We start from the raw sequence: 20,865 nt of genomic DNA, 5'->3' as shown, positions 1-20,865 counted from the left end.
GGAAAACTGCGTAAAAAACGCACGTATTTGCTGTGTATTTGTTGCGTTTTTTACTGTGTATTTGCTGTGTATTTTTGACCACCTATTACTTCCTATGGGTGAAAAAACGCAGCAAAAATGCAGGTGTGTTTTCTGCTGCAGAAACGCTGAAAGAAGCGACATGCTCTATTTTCCAAATACGCAAGCAAGGCAGAAAATAACGCAGCAAACAAAAAGCAACATGTGTGAACAGAGAATTCTGGTTTCTCATAGACTTTGCTGGTACTGCTAGATGCAGCTGAAAATTTGCATAAAAATCTGCTGCAAAATACAGTGGGTGCGGAAAGTATTCAGACCTAGTGTTGAGCGAGTATGTTCTGTCCGAGTATGCTCGGGCCGAGCTCCGAGTATTTACAGCGGCTCGGTGATATGGTTGAATCGCTCCCGTGTGCATGATTTGCAACTGTTTGACAGCTTTATTACATGTGAGGAATGTGTAAGAAATAGACATTCCTCACATGTAATAAAGCTGTCAAATAGTTGCAAATGATGCACACGGGAGCATTTAACCTTATCACCGAGCAGCTGTAAATACTCGGAGCTCGGCCCGAGCATACTCGGACAGAACATACTCGCTCAACACTAATCAGACCCCTTTAAATTTTTCACTCTGTTTCATTGTAGCCATTTGGTAAATTCTAAAAAGTTCATTTTTTTCTCATTAAAGTCCACTCTGCACCCCATCTTGGCTGAAAAAAACAGAAATGTAGAAATTTTTGCAAATTAATAAAAAAGAAAAACTGAAATATCACATGGTCAAAAGTATTCAGACCCTTTGCTCAGTATTGAGTAGAAGCCCCCTTTTGAGCTAGTACAGCCATGAGTCTTCTTGGGAATGATGCAACAAGTTTTTCACACCTGGATTTGGGGATCCTCTGCCATTCTTCCTTGCAGATCCTCTCCAGTTCCGTCAGGTTGGATGGTGAACGTTGGTGGACAGTCATTTTCAGATCTCTCCAGAGATGCTCAATTGGGTTTAGGTCAAGGCTCTGGCTGGGCCAGTCAAGAATGGTCACAGAGTTGTTCTGAAACCACTCCTTTGTTATTTTAGCTGTGTGCTTAGGGTCATTGTCTTGTTGGAAGGTGAACCTTCAGCCAAGTCTGAGGTCCAAAGCACTCTGGAAGAGGTTTTCATCTAGGATATCTCTGTACTTGGCCACATTCATGTTTCCTTCAATTGCAACCAGTCGTCCTGTCCCTGCAGCTGAAAAGAAACCCATAGTATGATGCTGCCACCACCATGTTTCACTGTTGGGATTGTATTGGGCAGGTAATGAGCAGTGCCTGGTTTTCTCCACACATACCACTTAGAATTATCACCAAAAAGTTCTATCTTCGTCTTATCAGACCAGAGAATCTTATTTCTCATAGTCTGGGAGTCCTTCATGTGTTTTTGAGCAAACTCTATGCGGGCTTTCATATGTCTTGCACTGAGGAGAGGCTTCCGTCAAGCCACTCTGCCATAAAGGCCCGACTGGTGGAGGGATGCAGTGATAGTTGACTTTGTGGAACTTTCTCCCATCTCCCTACTGCATCTCTGGAGCTCAGCCATAATGATCTTGGGGTTCTTCTTTACCTCTCTCACCAAGGCTCTTCTCCCACGATTGCTCAGTTTGGCTAGGAAGACTTCTGGTGGTCCCAAACTTCTTCCATTTAAGGATTATGGAGGCCACTGTGCTCTTAGGAACCTTGAGTAATGCAGAAATTCTTTTGTAACCTTGGCCAGATCTGTGCCTTGCCACAATTCTGTCTCTGAGCTCCTTGGGCAGTTCCTTTGAGCTCATGATTCTCATTTGGTCTGACATGCACAGCGAGCTGTGAGGTCTTATATACACAGGTGTGTGCCTTTCCAAATCAAGTCATATCAGTTTAATTAAACACAGCTGGACTCCAATTAAGGAGTTGAACTATCTCAAGGAGGATCACAAGGAAATGGACAGCATGTGACTTAAATATGAGTGTCTGAGCAAAGGGTCGGAATACTTATGACCATGGAATATTTCAGTTTTTCTTTTTTAATAAATTTGCACAAATTTTTACATTTCTGTTTTTTTTCAGTCAAGATGGAGTGCAGAATGTACTTTAATGAGAAAAAAATATAGGGAACACTTAAACAACAGAATATAACTCCAAGTAAATCAAACTTCTGTGAAATCAAACTGTCCACTTAGAAGCAACACTGATTGACAATCAATTTCACATGCTGTTGTGCAAATGGAATAGACAATAGATGGAAATTATTGGCAATTATCAAGACACCCTCAATGAAGGAGTGGTTCTGCAGGTGGGGACCACAGACCACATCTCAGTACCAATGCTTTCTGGCTGATGTTTTGGTCACTTTTGAATGTTGGTTGTGCTTTCACACTCGTGGTAACATGAGACGAACTCTACAACCCACAGAAGTTGCTCAGGTAATTCAGTTCATCCAGGATGGCACATCAATTCGAGAGCGAGCTGTGGCAAGAAGGTTTGCTGGGTCTGTCAGCGTAGTGTCCAGAGGCTGGAGGCGCTACCAGAAGACAGGTGGAGGAACAGGAGGAGCACTGCCAGAGCCCTGCAAAATGACCTCCAGCAGGCCATAAATGTGCATGTGTCTGCACACACGGTTAGAAACAGCCCAACACCGTGCAGGACGCTTGGCATTTGCCACAGAACACCAGGATTCCCTAAGTCAACACTGGCGCCCTGTGCTCTTCACAGATGAAAGCAGGTTCACACTGAGCACATGTGACAGACGTGACAGAGTCTGGAGACGCCGTGGACAGCGATCTACTGCCTGGAACATCCTTCAGCATGACCGGTTTGGCAGTGGGTCAGTAATGGTATGGGGTGGCATTTCTGAATACTTTCCATACCCACTGTATGCAGCTAAACACAATGTGTGTGAACATAGCCTTAAAATTAGTTATTTCACTTAACAGGATAAAAAGAAATTATAAAATAGTTGGGTATACATAAATTGCTCAACAGGAGTGGTGTTGGAGTGGTGAGGGACACGGTGTCCTCGCTGATTTTTGAGCAGCCAGCAGCAGCCCTGACTTCCTCTAGAGTACCTATACATCCGAATGTGGGGCAATTGACACCAGCGCTGACTGGGCGCAGGGCTCACATGACATAACAACCTCACGTGAACCCCGGGAGAACAAGTGCCGACACGGGAGGCGAGTATGGGTGTTTTTTATTTTAACAGGGGCAAACATTCAGATTGAGAAGGGGCTGTCCTAGCAGTGCAAAACACCTTTAACTGTTGAGTTATCTGTTACTCTGTAATGTCCGATCTGTTTTATAGAAGTTCCTTTTGAATTGGAAAGTGCTATGCAATGTGTAGGTTCAATAGAAATATTATTATTATTACTAATAATGATAATTTTAAGTGCCAACATATTTCGCAGCATTTTACATCTGCATGATAGGGCAGGCAGAAGCAGGAAGTCTGTGTGGTGCAGTTTCAGCCAATCACTGCAGAGCAGGAAGTCTGTGAGGTGCAGCTTCAGCCAATCACGGCAGAGCAGGAAGTCTGTGAGGTGCAGCTTCAGCCAATCACTGCAGAGCAGGAAGTGATGTAAGAGAAGGGAGCGCCATTTACCAACTTCTGCTGTACAGCCCAGGAACATGCAGCAATGGTTGTTGCATCAATCCTTGAGATAGAAAAATGTTTTGCTTCTAAGAGAGAATACTGTGTGATATGGAGGCATAACAGATGAGAGAATCGATGTGCAGGACCCTGGTCCAGCAGCCAGGTCAGTACTCCACGACCACTAGTCGGGAGCTCTATGAACCGCCTCCTACCTGCCGGCATCTATGGCGCCTTCTTTAATGAGCCTACCTGGGGTGAAGTCATCTTTGCGATGTGAGGCACACAGAACGGCGCTCCAGATCGGCTAATCAATAGAGGAGCTGCGTATGCCACCAGGTAGCCCTTCAGTAGATAAAAAATACTGACCTGGCTACAGGAACAAGGACTTATGGATTTATTCACTAATCTCTAGGAGGCACCAGAATTCAGCATGCCCCTCCGTCATATACTGCAGTACAATGTTGGTATATGTGGATCTGTCATGCACATGGACCCCAAAGATATATTCTAAAGTGCTATATTTTCCTGCCATATTTACAAAAAATCTGACCCAATCATCACCAAAACTGACAGGTGTGAATATAAACTAAAGGAATTTTTCCTGTATATACAACTGACATTATCATATAGTGGAAGCATCAATTGAGTCAAGTTTGAAGAACAGAAAACTATAGAGGCAAAGGGAACATAGAGATGAAAGTTTCTACTGTGTAGATCATCTGTTTTGTAGGTGTATAAGTAAAGTATATAAAGCTCAGTAACTGAAATCTCATCTTACCTGATACACCAGATTCATGAGCTTCCTTCTTAAAGTTACGTAGAAAAGATAATATGGATGCAAGTCCTTTGTGAACAATATCTTCTGGTGGAATCTCGAGAGGACAGTGCCTAAGATTTAAGGCTTTTAGTGTAGACAAGTTACCTGCAAAAAAAACAAAAGCAAATATGTAACTTAGGCTGCATTCACACAGCCATGTGCCACCATCTGTGATTACCGGACCCGGCCGTAGATCTCCTGACCTAAAATCATGAGCCTCATAGGCTTAAATCAGGCTGTAAAGATCAGGACAGGAGACTCGTGGCCGGTCAGTGCACCACACTGTATTTGGACCATGTGGTGTATGAATGTGGCATTAATCTGGATTAAAATAGCAGAATCTGAAAGTACAAGTCTTCAATTTCCCTGGAGTGCCATGATATGTGAAATATGGCTTGTACAAGTGTCTATTCACATGTCTGTTGCCTGTGTGATGAAGGACAGGACCGGTGGGAGAAATGCTCTTTATAACTGCAATATACTGTGTCCTAAAGATGAGGATCCTGAATAAGGAGTCCACCTCTGGGAACCAGCTCCATAAAAGAGTATCAAAGACGGAAATATCATACAAGTGGTGGCCATATTCCTCCGCTCATCATGTTAAGTATCTAGAACTAAGAACAACAGGATCTACTGATAAGTTATGTCTACAGTCACGCGGGGGGCAATGATCAGTACCAGTCACTTTTAGGACCTCTAGTGGTCTATTTAACTAGGTCCAAGTCATATTTTTGTACTTAAATGTGTCCTACATTTTAGCTGGACACAGCAGGATAATAAACTACACTACTGTGTCCGGCATGGAAAAAAAGGACGCCGCCGGAAAGACGGTCAAGCAGAGTCCAAAGCTGCAGACTTTGGACACCGTTTGCCCCATTGCACTTCACGGCTCCGTCCTGGAAATCATGAACGTGGAAACTAACTAATGTGAAAAGAGCCTTAGCCGTGTACATAACTGCAGATCTGTTGGCTTAGTACGATGTTGTATTTAGGGGCAACAAAGCTATACAGGGACGGGTACCCAGTAGCCAAAATGGCACACAAAAATTGTGGCAAATTGTGCCATGTGGCTACCAGGAGCACTTAAATAGTTCCGCAGATTCACTAGTCGAGTATATTAATGAGAATTTCTGTCCCCCATCTCCCATGGACCATCAGAATATATACAGCAGCCTGTTATTCACCATCAAGAGAGGCGCATGGAGGCAGGGGGAGCGCTCTTCTCATCGATACACCAGACTGGAAAACTATGTGTCCAGTGCACTCTTTCAGCTCTTCTATCAGCCATTTTATAGGGAATCTGTCAGCAGGTTTTTGCTATGTAATATAAGAGCAGCATAATATAGCGCAAGATTACCTTAGTCCAGCAATGTGTCCCTTACTGGGCTGCTTGGTGCAGTTTTGATAGAATCCCTGATTTATCTGCTGTAGATGTAGCAGTGGTCAGAATGCTGAGCTGTGTATAACCCCGCCCACACCCCTGATTGGCTGCTTCCTCTGTACACTGTCAGCAAGCTGCCAATCAGTGGTGGGGGCGGGGTTACACCAATTTGCCTGACTGCCCTGCATGTGAGACATAGTCCTCTATTGATAATCTCCTGCTGATAAATCACTGATTGTATTGAAGCTACAGCACACAGCCTAGTAAGTGAGACATCATTGGAATCAGGCTCTCTCGCCCTATATTATGCTACTCTCAGATTAAATAGCAAAAACTTGTTGACAGATTCCCTTTAAACACACTTTTTATGCTTTTTTGGTGTCTTAGGGGCTTCCTCTTTAACCCTATCGGCCCCCTGAGATCATGAATGTGTGGTCCTGATGTTTGCCATGGCAATTAGCAGCCAAGTAGTCGCCTTAGAGTCTGCTGGCTATAGTGACCTGTTCAGAAGTTACCAACATTTAGAAGGTAAAAACAAAATGTTTAATTTCTGACATACCACTTTGCATTAATTCCTAAAAAGCACCAGAAGGGTTAATAAACTACCTTATATCAGTTTTGGATATATTGAGGGGCGCTGTTTTTTAAAATGGTATCACTTTTGGGGAGTTTCCAAACTATAGGACGCCCCAAAATCACTTCAAAACTGAATAGGTCCCTAAAAAAATAACTTTTGTAAATTTCCTAATAAAATTGCTGCTACATTTTTAAACTTTCCCACATTTTAACAAAATAAAAGAACATTTTACACACTGTGCTGATTATAAAGCAGACACGAGGGAAATGTTATTTATTAACTTTTATATGTAGTGACTATCTGGATTAAAGGGATAATCATTTAAAGTTTGAAAATTGCTAATTTTTTGAATATTTATTTTTTATGACATTTTTTATTAATAAAACGCAAAACATATCGACCTAAATGTACCATTAATATAAAGTATAATGTGTCACAAAACAAAAAAAATTCTCAAAAATCACATTAGAGTTATTGCCACAAAGTGACATCTTTCCTTACTCTATTCTAAAAATAATAATATAAAATGCAACAATGACAAAAGTGCGCAATTAAAAGGGTTTTCCATGAATAAGATATTGTTGAAATACCCAAGGATAGATCATTGGTATTAGATCAGTGGAGATCCGATCTGGATCACTCAACGATCAGCGGTCGAATGTACAGTGTACAAAGCTGAAACGTCACAGCGCCATACACTGTGTAGTGGCCGTTCTTGGGTACTGCAACTAAGCTTCCATTCACTTCAATAGAAGTCAAGCTGCAATACCTAAGAATTGCTATTACACAGTGTATGGCGCTGTGGTGTTCCTCCACCCTACACTGTGTACATGTGGTGCTGCAAACAGCGGATTGGTGGGATTCCAGGGTGTCAGATCCCCACCCATCTGAAGCTGATCAAGTAATGAAAACCACTTTAATCCTATTATTACTAACCTCCTATCCGTTCCCAATCTAACCTGCTAATTCCACCATGAAGGCGCTGAAAACCATAAATCTTTGCAGGTTTTCATAATGCACCAATGAAAGAAACACAATATTACATTGTCACAGTATGAAATACATTTGGGTGACTGTCTATATAAGAAAAGTTTTGCGCGGTGAAATACAATTGCCAGAATGCATTAGCAAACATTCATGCTCAGCAGCACAGAAAATGGCTGCAATTAATCATAACTGTTACGACGTAGAGAAGAAACGGGGAAACCAAAGCCCATCAGAGTGGCGGCTCAGCAGATGGAACTGGAACAGATCTATTAATGGTTTTATGGAGGTTTAAAGTACTTAGCGGGATTAAATCAAAACGCTGGGGTTCATTTACAACCTACACAACAAAGCTGCAGCCCCCCATCAGCCGACGTACAGTACGGGATATCGGGGGCTCATTTCACCGTGTACAGTACAAGAAGCACAATGTGCATAATCAGTTTTATAAACCAGAATGGTAAATCTTTGTTTTGTATTTGAAGGGAAATGTACTAAAAAGGCGGCGGAGACATTCGTACGCACAACGTTTTAAAGGGGTCCGAAAACATTACTGACACCTATGACTTGTGCCTTGGAAATAGTGATCATGCTCCATCCCAGGATATATACCCACAGTACACAGAGGGAAGATAATAATCTTACATCCTTATCCCCGCTGGACACCAGGGAATATAATATGCTCCATCTCAGGATATATACCCACAGTATACAGAGGGAAGATAATAATCTTACATCCTTATCCCCACTGAATACCAGATAATATATAACCTATCCTTATCCCCACTGAATACCAGGGAATATATAACCTATCCTTATCCCCACTGAATACCAGGGAATATAACCTATCCTTATCCCCACTGAATACCAGATAATATATAACCTATCCTTATCCCCACTGAATACCAGATAATATATAACCTATCCTTATCCCCACTGAATGCCAGGGAATATATAACCTATCCATATCCCCACTGAATACCAGGGAATATATAACCTATCCTTATCCCCACTGAATACCAGGTAATATATAACCTATCCTTATCCCCACTGAATACCAGGGAATATAACCTATCCTTATCCCCACTGAATACCAGATAATATATAACCTATCCTTATCCCCACTGAATAGCAGGGAATATATAACCTATCCTTATCCCCACTGAATACCAGATAATATATAACCTATCCTTATCCCCACTGAATACCAGATAATATATAACCTATCCTTATCCCCACTGAATACCAGATAATATATAACCTATCCTTATCCCCACTGAATACCAGGGAATATAACCTATCCTTATCCCCAGTGAATGCCAGGGAATATATAACCTATCCTTATCCCCACTGAATGCCAGGGAATATATAACCTATCCATATCCCCACTGAATACCAGGGAATATATAACCTATCCTTATCCCCACTGAATACCAGGGAATATATAACCTATCCTTATCCCCACTGAATACCAGATACTATATAACCTATCCTTATCCCCACTGAATACCAGATAATATATAACCTATCCTTATCCCCACTGAATGCCAGGGAATATATAACCTATCCTTATCCCCACTGAATAGCAGGGAATATATAACCTATCCTTATATCCACTGAATGCCAGGGAATATAACCTATCCTTATCCCCACTGAATACCAGGGAATATATAACCTATCCTTATCCCCACTGAATAGCAGGGAATATATAACCTATCCTTATCCCCACTGAATACCAGATAATATATAACCTATCCTTATCCCCACTGAATACCAGGAAATATATAACCTATCCTTATCCCCACTGAATACCAGGGAATATATAACCTATCCTTATCCCCACTGAATACCAGATAATATATAACCTATCCTTATCCCCACTGAATACCAGGGAATATATAACCTATCCTTATATCCACTGAATACCAGGAAATATATAACCTATCCTTATCCCCACTGAATACCAGGTAATATATAACCTATCCTTATCCCCACTGAATGCCAGGGACTATAACCTATCCATATCCCCACTGAATACCAGGGAATATATAACCTATCCTTATATCCACTGAATACTAGGGAATATATAACTTATCCTTATTTCCACTGAATACCAGGAAATATATAACCTATCATTATCCCCACTGAATAGCAGGGAATATAACCTATCCTTATCCCCACTGAATGCCAGGGACTATAACCTATCCATATCCCCACCAAACATAAGCCTATCCTCATCTTCAGTGGACACAAGACTATTGTCAAGCCTTTCCCTTAATGTATTTGTATCCTCACTGACACCAGAGAATGAAACCTATCCTGATCTTCACTAGACACCAGGGAATATAACTTAGTCTTATCAAAACTGAACACTGCGGCATATAACCTAATTTTATCCACTGTAACCACCTACTCTCCAACCTAGTTGGCACCAGGAAATATATAATAATAATAAATATAAATTAGCCTTCTCTCCCACTGGACACCAGGGACAATATCATAAGCTCATCCTATGAATATAGAACCTTAAAATAACTATTACGTAATTACATAAGAGTGAAAATGTACTACTTTATATATGTATATGTGACATGAGTAAATGTTATATGCAAAGTGCATGCGCCTTCAACCATTCTCCCTGAGTGACCCCCATAACGATGTGCATTATGGGGTTAATACTTCTCCAGTTAGTGCAATGACGCTGATGACAAAATTCTGCTTTATTTTTTTTCTACCCATTTTAGTCGTTAGTCTATCCGGTGCTAAAATATGCAAATTATTAATCAGAAACTCAGCGATTAAATCATTATTTTACTGCAATCAAATCAGCGTTAAAATCAATAATACCTGATGAAGGGTGTACGGCAGGCAAAACATCCGGCGACGGTGATTACCGCAAATCCTGATGAATTAACCTCATAAATAAAAATAGGTCATATACCAAATGTATACAAAATATAATAATATTGTAAAAATGTTTTACTATTTAATTTCATTAATCCTATGTATTATTAACCCCAAGCTGAAAAAGCAGGTGGTACAAGCGTCCTATGTACAAAGTATAAAAAGACCGATACACTAAAAAAAGACACAATCGAGAAAAATATATAAATAAACTTCATTGTCGCACATAAAAGATTAAAAAAATAAAATATCAATACTAAAGAAGGGGTGTGAATATTACTGTATATACCGTATATTCCGGCGTATAAGACGACTTTTGAAGACTGAAAAATCTTCTGTCTAGTCTGGGGTCGTCTTATACGCCGGTAATGCTTTTGAACTTTCAGAAATTGACATGCGGGGATACTCTGGGGGTGTTAATAAGCTGCCGTGGCCGTATCCCTGCCATGTCGGAGTTAATATAAGGTGGAGGGAGTTAAAATACGGCGGCGGTAGGTCCAGACAGTCAGCGCTTCTGTGCTGAAACTGACACATCGCTGCGTATTCCCAGCTCCGGACACAGCGCAGGGCTTCTGTGCCGACAGCTTTCACTTGTCACAGAAGCGCTGCGCTGTGTCCGGAGCAGGGAAGTTCGCATCGCTTCTGTGACAATATATGAAAAGCCGGCAATTCAGCAGCGGCATAAGCCGGCACCCGACAATTTAGAATAGAAAGAATAGAGCATCACACATAGATTAGATAGATAGAAACATGTCAGTCACATATATAAGAAGTACAGTGACAGTGCTGGTTACTGTACTTGTCATCTAGTGTTAAAATAACGGATTTATTTAAAAAAAAATTGGCGTGGGGTTCCCCTTAATTTTAGTCTCTAGCGGAGGTTAAGCAGACAGCTGGGGCAGATGTTTGAAGCCTGGGAAGGGGGTAATACCCACGGAGCTTCCCAGGCTACTAATATCAGCCCCCAGCTGAATACTTAGCCTTTACTAGCTATTAAAATGGGGGACCCCCCAAAAAAAATGACGTGGGGTCCCCCCTAATTTAATAGCTAGCAAAGGCTAGGCAGACAGCTGGGGGCTGATATTAATAGCCCAGGAAGGGAGCCATGAATATTGGCCCCCTCCCAGGCTAGAAACACCAGCCGTCAGCCGCCCCAGAAATGGCGCATCCATAGGATGCGCCAATTCTGGCACTTAGCCTCGCTCTTCCACGCTGCCCTGGTGCGGTGGCAGGGGGTAATAGGGCTGGGGTTGATGTCAGCTTATAATGCCAGCTGACATCAAGCCCAGGTTAGTAATGGAGAGGCGTCTATAAGACACCCCCATTACTAACCCCATAGTCAAAGTTAAAAAAAACACAAACACCCAGAATAAAGTCCTTTAATTGAAATAAACACACAATTCTTTATTGTTCTAAATTAAACCATACTTACCATCACGCCCATTCCAGCTGAAGCCAACGATCTCCTGCAATAAAAGTAAAATAATAAAGCAACCTCATCCTTACCTCTCCATGGTTCCCAGGACCGGTCCAGCTCTGCTACATTCACATGACAGGCTGGACCGCAGCAGAACGCTGCCATCCAGCCTGTCATCCCGCAGACACTGAGAAGCGCAGGCATGCTTGCGCTCTGCAGTGTCTGGCTGTGACGGCATCCAGATGAGCCGACAATGAACTCAGCTCACCTCCTGGACGTCCGTCACTGACAGCGTGGGAAACTTCTACTGCGCATGCGGGGAGCAGGAGAATTTTCCCACGCTGTCAGTGACGTGCATGAGGTGAGCCGAGTTCATTGGACATGATCTCGGCTCATCTGGATGCCATCACAGTCAGACACTGAGGAGCACAAGCATGCCTGCGCTTCTCAGTGTCTGCCGCATGGCAAGCTGAACGGCAGCGTTCTGCTGCGGTCCAGCCTGTCATCTCGATGTAGCAGAGCTGGAGCCATCGTGGGAACCATGGAAAGGTAAGGATGAGGTTGCTTTATTATTTTACTTTTATTGCAGGAGATCGTTGGCTTCAGCTGGAATGGGCGTGATGGTAAGTATGGTTTAATTTAGAACATTAAAGAATTGTGTCTTTATTTCAATTAAAGGACTTTATTCTGGGTGTTTGTGTTTTTTTTAATTACTTTACTAGAAATTCATGGCGGTCATGTCTAATATTGGCGTGACCCCATGAATTTCGGGCTTAGGGCCAGCTGATAATACCAAGCTGGCCCTAACCCCTTTATTACCCAGTGAGCCACCGCACCAGGGCCCTGGATGAGTTGGGTACAGCGCCAGAAGATGGCGCTTCTATGAACGCGCCATTTTCCGGGGTGGCTGCGGACTGCAATTTGCAGCGGGGGGGGTCCAGAAAGCTTGGGTCTCCCTGCGCTGCAGATTCCAGCCCCCAGCTGCCTAGTTGTACCTGGCTGGACACAAAAATAGGGCGAAGCCCCACGTCTTTTTTTTTTTAATTATTTCATGAAATAATTAAAAAAAAAAGGGCTTCCCTATATTGTTGTGTCCGGCCAGGTACAAATAGGCAGCTGGTGGTTGGGGGCAGCCCGTTCCTGCCTGCTGTACCTGGCTGGACACAAAAATATGGCGAAGCCCCACGTCAACATTTTTGGGAAAAATTAATTACAAAATTAATAATAATTTAGGGACTGCATCTTTATTAACCCCTCAATTGTCATTTAGTGTTAAAATAAAGGATTTTTTAAAAAGAAAATTGGCGTGGGATCCACCATCATTATAGTCTCTAGCGGAGGTTAAGCAGACGGCTGGGGCAGATGTTTGAAGTCTGGGAAGGGGGTAATACCCACGGAGCTTCCCAGGCTACTAATATCAGCCCCCAGCTGAATACATAGCCTTTACTAGCTATTAGAATGGGGGACCCCCCCAAAAAATGACGTGGGGTCCCCCCTATTTTAATATGTTTATGAGTGACAGTTTTCCTGCTATATACCTGCATGTCATAAGAATTTAAATTAAAAAAGGACCATGTTAAATTCAAATCTGTTTTTTTTTAATTTTTACCGGTGTTTGGTATGCGTTGGAAAAGGGGTAGTCTTATACGGTGAATATATCCTAAACTCTATATTTTAACAGGAAAGTAGGGGGGTCGTCTTATACACCAGGTCGTCTTATACGCCGGAATATACGGTACTGTATATAATCCACAGAATACTTCACTTACCAAGTTCTATAGGAAGCGCTCTGATTGGATTTCCTTCCAGGAGAAGATATTGTAGGTGCCTGTGGGAAAAGTATAACAATGTAAGTGGCGTAACATGGGAGCAGGGAGATAGGAGCAAAAAGTTTACTGGGGCGCAAAACTCCATCCCTTCTCCCACAACTGCTGCTTCGTGGGTGCAGTGATTTAGTGGAGTGGGCTGCTTTGACATCTTGGTTGGCCTCAGTTTTCTATGCAGAGTGCAGCAATCAAGATGTGTCTGTCATCCGTTGCAGTGCTCTGCATAGGCAGCAATCCTGATGACAAAGTTCTCAGAACAATGTGAGCTGTATCATCTATGCAGAGCGCAGCAGCCAATGTCAATCTTATCTCGACTATTGCGCTTTGCATAAGCAGTGACTAAAATGGCAAAGGCTGCACTGTACTCTCCCATAGCTCCCCGTCTCACACTTATAGTTTGGGAGAGGAGAGACAGAGATCTACTGAGGGAGCTGTCCCAAATATTAAAAAAGTGTCTCTTGTAAAAAAAAATAAAAAAATAAGTTTTTATTACATACTTTTCCTAACCCTAAGGTTAGGGCTAGGGCTCTTGGTTAGAAATAGGACTGGTTAAGATTAGAATTAGAGCTAGGGTTAAGGCTAGGACTATGATGAGAGCTAGGTTTAAGGCTAGGACTATGATTAGAGCTAGGGTTAAGGCTAGGACTATGATTAGAGCTAGGGTTAAGGCTAGGACTATGATTAGAATTAGGGTTAAGGCTAGGACTATGATTAGAATTAGGGTTAAGGCTAGGAATATGATTAGAATTAGGGTTAAGGCTAGGAATATGATTAGAATTAGCGTTAAGGCTAGGAATATGATTAGAATTAGGGTTAAGGCTAGGACTATGATTAGAATTAGGGTTAAGGCTAGGAATATGATTAGAATTAGGGTTAAGGCTAGGAATATGATTAGAGCTAGGGTTAAGGCTAGGACTATGATTAGAGCTAGGGTTAAGGCTAGGACTATGATTAGAATTAGGGTTAAGGCTAGGATTATGATTAGAATTAGGGTTAAGGCTAGGACTATGATTAGAATTAGGGTTAAGGCTAGGAATATGATTAGAATTAGCGTTAAGGCTAGGACTATGGTTAGAGCTAGGGTTAAGGCTAGGACTATGATTGGAATTAGGGTTAAGGCTAGGAATATGATTAGAATTAGCGTTAAGGCTAGGAATATGATTAGAATTAGCGTTAAGGCTAGGACTATGATTAGAGCTAGGGTTAATGCTAGGACTATGATTAGAGCTAGGGTTAAGGCTAGGACTATGATTAGAGCTAGGGTTAAGGCTAGGACTATGATTAGAGCTAGGGTTAAGGCTAGGACTATGATTAGAGCTAGGGTTAAGGCTAGGACTATGATTAGAGCTAGGGTTAAGGCTAGGACTATGATTAGAGCTAGGGTTAAGGCTAGGACTATGATTAGAGCTAGGGTTAAGGCTAGGACTATGATTAGAGCTAGGGTTAAGACTATGATTAGAGCTAGGGTTAAGGCAAGAACTATGATTAGAATTAGGGTTAAGGCTAGGTCTATGATTAGAGCTAGGGTTACGGCTAGGATTATGATTAGAGCTAGGGTTAAGGCTAGGACTATGATTAGAGCTAGGGTTAAGACTATGATTAGAGCTAGGGTTAAGGCTAGAACTATGATTAGAATTAGGGTTAAGGCTAGGACTATGATTAGAGCTAGGGTTACGGCTAGGATTATGATTAGAGCTAGGGTTAAGGCTAGGACTATGATTAGAGCTAGGGTTAAGACTATGATTAGAGCTAGGGTTAAGGCTAGAACTATGATTAGAATTAGGGTTAAGGCTAGGACTATGATTAGAGCTAGGGTTACGGCTAGGACTATGATTACAGCTAGGGTTAAGGCTAGGACTATGATTACAGCTAGGGTTAGGGATAAGACAATAACATTTTTGTATAAAAAAACACAGAAGTGTAATAAAAAGAAACAATATTACAATCTACAACTTTATTTTTAAAATGTTACTTTTCAGTATCATCTATGCAGAGCGCAGCAGCCAATGTCAATCTTATCTCGACTGTTGCGCTTTGCATAAGCAGTGACTAAAATGGCAAAGGCTGCACTGTACTCTCCCATAGCTCCCCGTCTCACACTTATAGTTTGGGAGAGGAGAGACAGAGATCTACTGAGGGAGCTGTCCCAAATATTAAAAAAGTGTCTCTTGTAAAAAAAAATAAAAAAATAAGTTTTTATTACATACTTTTCCTAACCCTAAGGTTAGGGCTAGGGCTCTTGGTTAGAAATAGGACTGGTTAAGATTAGAATTAGAACTAGGGTTAAGGCTAGGACTATGATGAGAGCTAGGTTTAAGGCTAGGACTATGATTAGAGCTAGGGTTAAGGCTAGGACTATGATTAGAGCTAGGGTTAAGGCTAGGACTATGATTAGAATTAGGGTTAAGGCTAGGACTATGATTAGAATTAGGGTTAAGGCTAGGAATATGATTAGAATTAGGGTTAAGGCTAAGAATATGGTTAGAATTAGCGTTAAGGCTAGGACTATGGTTAGAGCTAGGGTTAAGGCTAGGACTATGATTGGAATTAGGATTAAGGCTAGGAATATGATTAGAATTAGCGTTAAGGCTAGGACTATGATTAGAGCTAGGGTTAAGGCTAGGACTATGATTAGAGCTAGGGTTAAGGCTAGGACTATGATTAGAGCTAGGGTTAAGGCTAGGACTATGATTAGAGCTAGGGTTAAGACTATGATTAGAGCTAGGGTTAAGGCAAGAACTATGATTAGAATTAGGGTTAAGGCTAGGTCTATGATTAGAGCTAGGGTTACGGCTAGGATTATGATTAGAGCTAGGGTTAAGGCTAGGACTATGATTAGAGCTAGGGTTAAGACTATGATTAGAGCTAGGGTTAAGGCTAGAACTATGATTAGAATTAGGGTTAAGGCTAGGACTATGATTAGAGCTAGGGTTACGGCTAGGATTATGATTAGAGCTAGGGTTAAGGCTAGGACTATGATTAGAGCTAGGGTTAAGACTATGATTAGAGCTAGGGTTAAGGCTAGAACTATGATTAGAATTAGGGTTAAGGCTAGGACTATGATTAGAGCTAGGGTTACGGCTAGGACTATGATTAGAGCTAGGGTTAAGGCTAGGACTATGATTAGAGCTAGGGTTAAGGCTAGGACTATGATTAGAGCTAGGGTTAGGGATAAGACAATAACATTTTTGTATAAAAAAACACAGAAGTGTAATAAAAAGAAACAATATTACAATCTACAACTTTATTTTTAAAATGTTACTTTTCAGATTTCAACAAAAAGTAGAATAAGCTAGAAAGTTAAAGGACAAACAGTAATTACATCAGTGTCATGTGCTTGGGGGATAAGGAGTTCATAACTGGACTGGTGGAAGGGAGTGGTAATGGTCCAAGGGTTAGGGAGTATAAATACTTGTCTTGCCCCGGCCCCCGGGTACTGGCAACCTACGCTTAGCCACTGAAGCCACTTTATGCATTAGTGTATGTTTTTGGAGTGTATGAGAAAATCCACGCAAACACAGGGAGAAAATACAAACTCCATGCAGATGTTGCCTTTGGCTGGATATTAACCCCAGGCCACAATGCTGCAAGGCAAAAGTGCTAACCACTGAGCCACCGAGCTGCTCCTTTATTCCTGGGTAGAAGTGTGAACAGATCTATGGCAGTCATGTAATATAGGGCCTCCACACTGACTTTCTCGTCCTTTACGTGACAGTGGAAGCGTTTACTGCAAGATGTGGATTAAGCGCCAGGTGTCTATGTGGAGAACGGAGTGTGGATAATTATCTTCAGCTAAATTATGCATCAGGAAGAGTTAAATAATGCAACAGAAGTTTTACGCTTTTAAAACATTCCCATATTCCAGCCATTCATTCTTGAGAGATACACCTATATACTATAGACCATTGTACACTGACTATTATCATTGTGTCCTTGATAGGGTGCACGCACATGTGTCAGATACCCAGCAGGTTTTATGTCTGGATTGGCAGATTTGACATCCACTGATTGCCAATTTTAAATGCGGATTTCACTCTTTATTTTGCAATGTACTGTGTAATATTCACAGTCGACGTACCTTTACATTTTGTGCTGCAGCCGCCCAACTCATTCGTATTCAGATTACAATTAAAAAGCCATTTAAAAGAAAAACTGTCAGGAGGTTTTCGCTGTTTAATCTGAGGGCAGCATAATATAGGCCTCAAGAGCCTGATTCCAAAGATGTGTCACTTATTAGGCTGTGTGCTGTAGTTTAAATACAATCAGTATTTTATCAGCAGGACATTATCACTGCTGGACTAGGTCTCACATACAGGCCAGTCCAGCTAATCTGTGTAACCTCCACCACTGACAATGTACAGTGTACACAGGAAGCCGCCAATCAGGCCAGGGCACTCTTTTTTCTGCCTGTTAGGGTATACATTACACATCTGTGATCAGAAATGCCTAAAATTAAAGTCTCAACAAGATAAACTCTTTGTCTACTTGTATCTCAAACTGTAACACTGACTAATGTAATAATAAGGTCATGTTCACACATTGCATTTTTGCAGCGTTTTTTTTTTTTTCTTAATGCATCAAAAATGAGAGTAGTGTTTTAACAGTGTTTTTACCATTCATATGAAAGAATTGCCATGTATCATCAGCTAAAAAATCCACGTGAAAAATAAAAAAGTACAGCGTGTGTGTTAGGTTTCAGAAATCTCATTAATTATGCCGGTACTGTAAAACGCTATGTATTCTACGCACCGAATACGCTGCGTAACAAAGGCAGTAAAAACGCCACATGTGAACATACCCTAAAAATGTCCTAAATATAAAATGTACCTGTGTCTTCCTATCGTACGTGGCAAACTTGTGATCTCATTATTTCGGAGGTCTAACCAAACGAGGTGCGGCAGATTGAAGAAGAGATCGTCAGGGAGCGAGCACAGGGCATTTCCCTCCAGATGCAAGCTCTGAAAATAAAATACATGTTTATTAGAGATGAGCGAATCGTCTCAGTGTTAAACAAATTTGTGCTGAATTTTAGGAAATTCACCGGATCTGGCAAAATTTGAACAATTTGTGATTTGCATGAATCACCCCCCAAAAAAATAAAGTAAATAAAGCCCACCACCGTATTACACAAAGCAGATGATTGCAAGAGCTAGGCACACATGACCTCATGCCTTGCAATTATCACATCACATGGTGTAGCATAGTCAAGAAGGGGCGACTATTATAGCCTGTATAAAAGCTGAGACAGGGAAGGCAGCAGCCATTCTGTAGTGAATCTGTATAGTTAAAGCTTGCAGCAAAGCAATAAAGATAGGGATGGGTTTGTGTGAAATTATTTCCAATTTCTCTTTTTTTTCCTCTGTTTTTTTTTGTGTTGTTCCAATACACATAATAGGAAATAAACGTGTATAACAAAACATGTGTAATTGCAAGAATTTTCTAGGAGAAATACTTTATTTTCTAGAACAATTTTAAGGGTGCCAACACTGTATGTGGAAGTCACATGGACATTACTGTGGCAGTGTTTGAGTTAAAGAGCTTGAAAAGTGTTTGATGCAGTCCTGGGAGACCTCAGGGTGTTACACACGTGTTTTCAGGGCAATTGGGAGGTTTTACTGTACCTGTGATTCATGGAGAATTGATCAAATTTTGGAGAAAAATTGAACTAAACTGGTGAATTCGAAGGTCAACTCCAATGTTCATACATGTTAAAATAAAAAAAAATAGGAAAAGGAAAATACTAATCACTACAAAATTCTAAACATATACAGATGTGGTGTTTGATAGTCAGACCATCATCAGTGGTGGTCCAACTTTTGGGATACACAAAAAAAATTTTTGAGGAAAAAGATGAGGATGAAGTGTTGGTGTAGTGAATGCGGCAGATGCGTTTCTCTGCACAGTCAAGTTGTTGGGTCTCCACTGCTAAGGAAAAACTTACAAAGAGCATCCCTACACCAGCACTGGATCCGCCATACCATCAGGAAAAGTCCCAGAAATCATAGCGATCAAAAAGTGATGGTACATCCTAGTCATGCCGTGCTTAGCGAGTGAGAGAAGCTGATATTGAAAGTATATCGGAAAATTCTATAACTTTTTATAATACAAGAATATTCTATTATACACTGGATGTATTTGCTGAAACAGACCCTCATTAACCATTTCAGTACCAGAGGGTTTTCTGCCCCGGCTACTTCATTACCGAGCCTATTAAAGCAGAATAAGCCTCAAGACAACAAGGTTCTTGTGTCAGGAGTATTTGATACTTTCACGGGAAAGATTTGCAAAGCATTGCTCTGGACGGTAACTAGAGGAACCGGTACAGACGGGAGCGAATAATGGTGTGAGGACCAGGTGGCTGGGACTTTACTAAGCGCACTATTTACTAAGCGCACTATTTACTAAGCGCACTATTTACTAAGCGCACTATTGTTCCCTTCTGGTCGTTGATAGTCAATATTTACTCCATCTACAGAAAGTGCAGAATAAACTCACACACCAGCCAAACTCTATGAAGAATATTCAGCAGCAAAATAAGATTTCGGCAAACGTATTTCCATGCAGGAACTGTCTCAAACACCTCGCTAATGTTATTCTATGGAGTTTTGCGCAACATTGGGCTGATGCACACAGTAAATCAGAACTTTTAGCTGTTAAAATTGGAAAACAATCTTTTTTTTCTTGTTGGCAGCTCATGATAGTGAGACAAGAAAATTGTGAGTTTTAGGGAGAGGACAAACGACCGGATAAACAGAGATCGGAACACAGTGCACGGACTGGCTGGCAGCTCTCCTGACCCAAGAGGGACAGCTTCATGTATTTCTATGCAGCTGTCACGCTCAGGTCGGGAGAGCCGCCGGCCAGTCCGTGCACTGCGTTTTGATCTCGTTTCCGATTTATATAGTCGTCTGACCTTGGCCTCAGGGTATTTCCAGAATCAAAAATAAGTACAATAAATTACTGATCGCTGGAGGTCCAACCGCTGGGAACCCAAACAATCCTGAGAACAAGGATCTGGATCCTGAAAACCGAATTGTACAAAGCTGCCTCTTAAATGGATCGGAGCATGCTTTACTTCCACTTCATTCATTGTCTTTAGGACTGCGGGAGGCAGCAGCTATTTTCAGCAGACAATGAATGGAGCGGAGGTCGAGCATGTACACATTGCTCTATATAATAGGTAGCGCTGTAGAGTCTGATTCTCTGGATCCAGAGCCCTATTTTTGGGATCGGTGGCGGTCCAAGAGGTCGGACCCCCAGCAATCAGTAAATTATTCCTTATCATCCTCAGGATAGGAGATAACTTTTAACTCTGGGAATATCCATTTAAGACTTGGATT

General features: G+C 41.5%; 1 protein-coding gene across 1 annotated transcript in view; it reads right to left on the bottom strand.

Annotated features, from left to right (window-relative positions):
- Positions 1–20,865, bottom strand: part of LRRC27 (leucine rich repeat containing 27) — a 72,622-nt gene that overhangs the window by 40,255 nt on the left and 11,502 nt on the right. Inside the window, exons 3-5 of the mRNA XM_073685117.1 lie at positions 18,353–18,483; positions 13,469–13,527; positions 4,398–4,541 (exon numbers count right to left, since the gene is read on the bottom strand). Coding sequence (XP_073541218.1) covers positions 4,398–4,541; positions 13,469–13,527; positions 18,353–18,483 — 334 coding nt within the window. The remainder of the gene's footprint in view (positions 1–4,397; positions 4,542–13,468; positions 13,528–18,352; positions 18,484–20,865) is intronic.

This window comes from Phyllobates terribilis, unplaced genomic scaffold, assembly GCF_046119375.1.
Source record: "Phyllobates terribilis strain yellow unplaced genomic scaffold, ASM4611937v1 Scaffold_5__5_contigs__length_657084704, whole genome shotgun sequence".
Classification (NCBI taxonomy): domain Eukaryota; kingdom Metazoa; phylum Chordata; class Amphibia; order Anura; family Dendrobatidae; genus Phyllobates; species Phyllobates terribilis.
The sequence above is the reverse complement of the archived record's forward strand: the minus strand, read 5'-3'. Positions and strand labels throughout refer to the sequence as shown.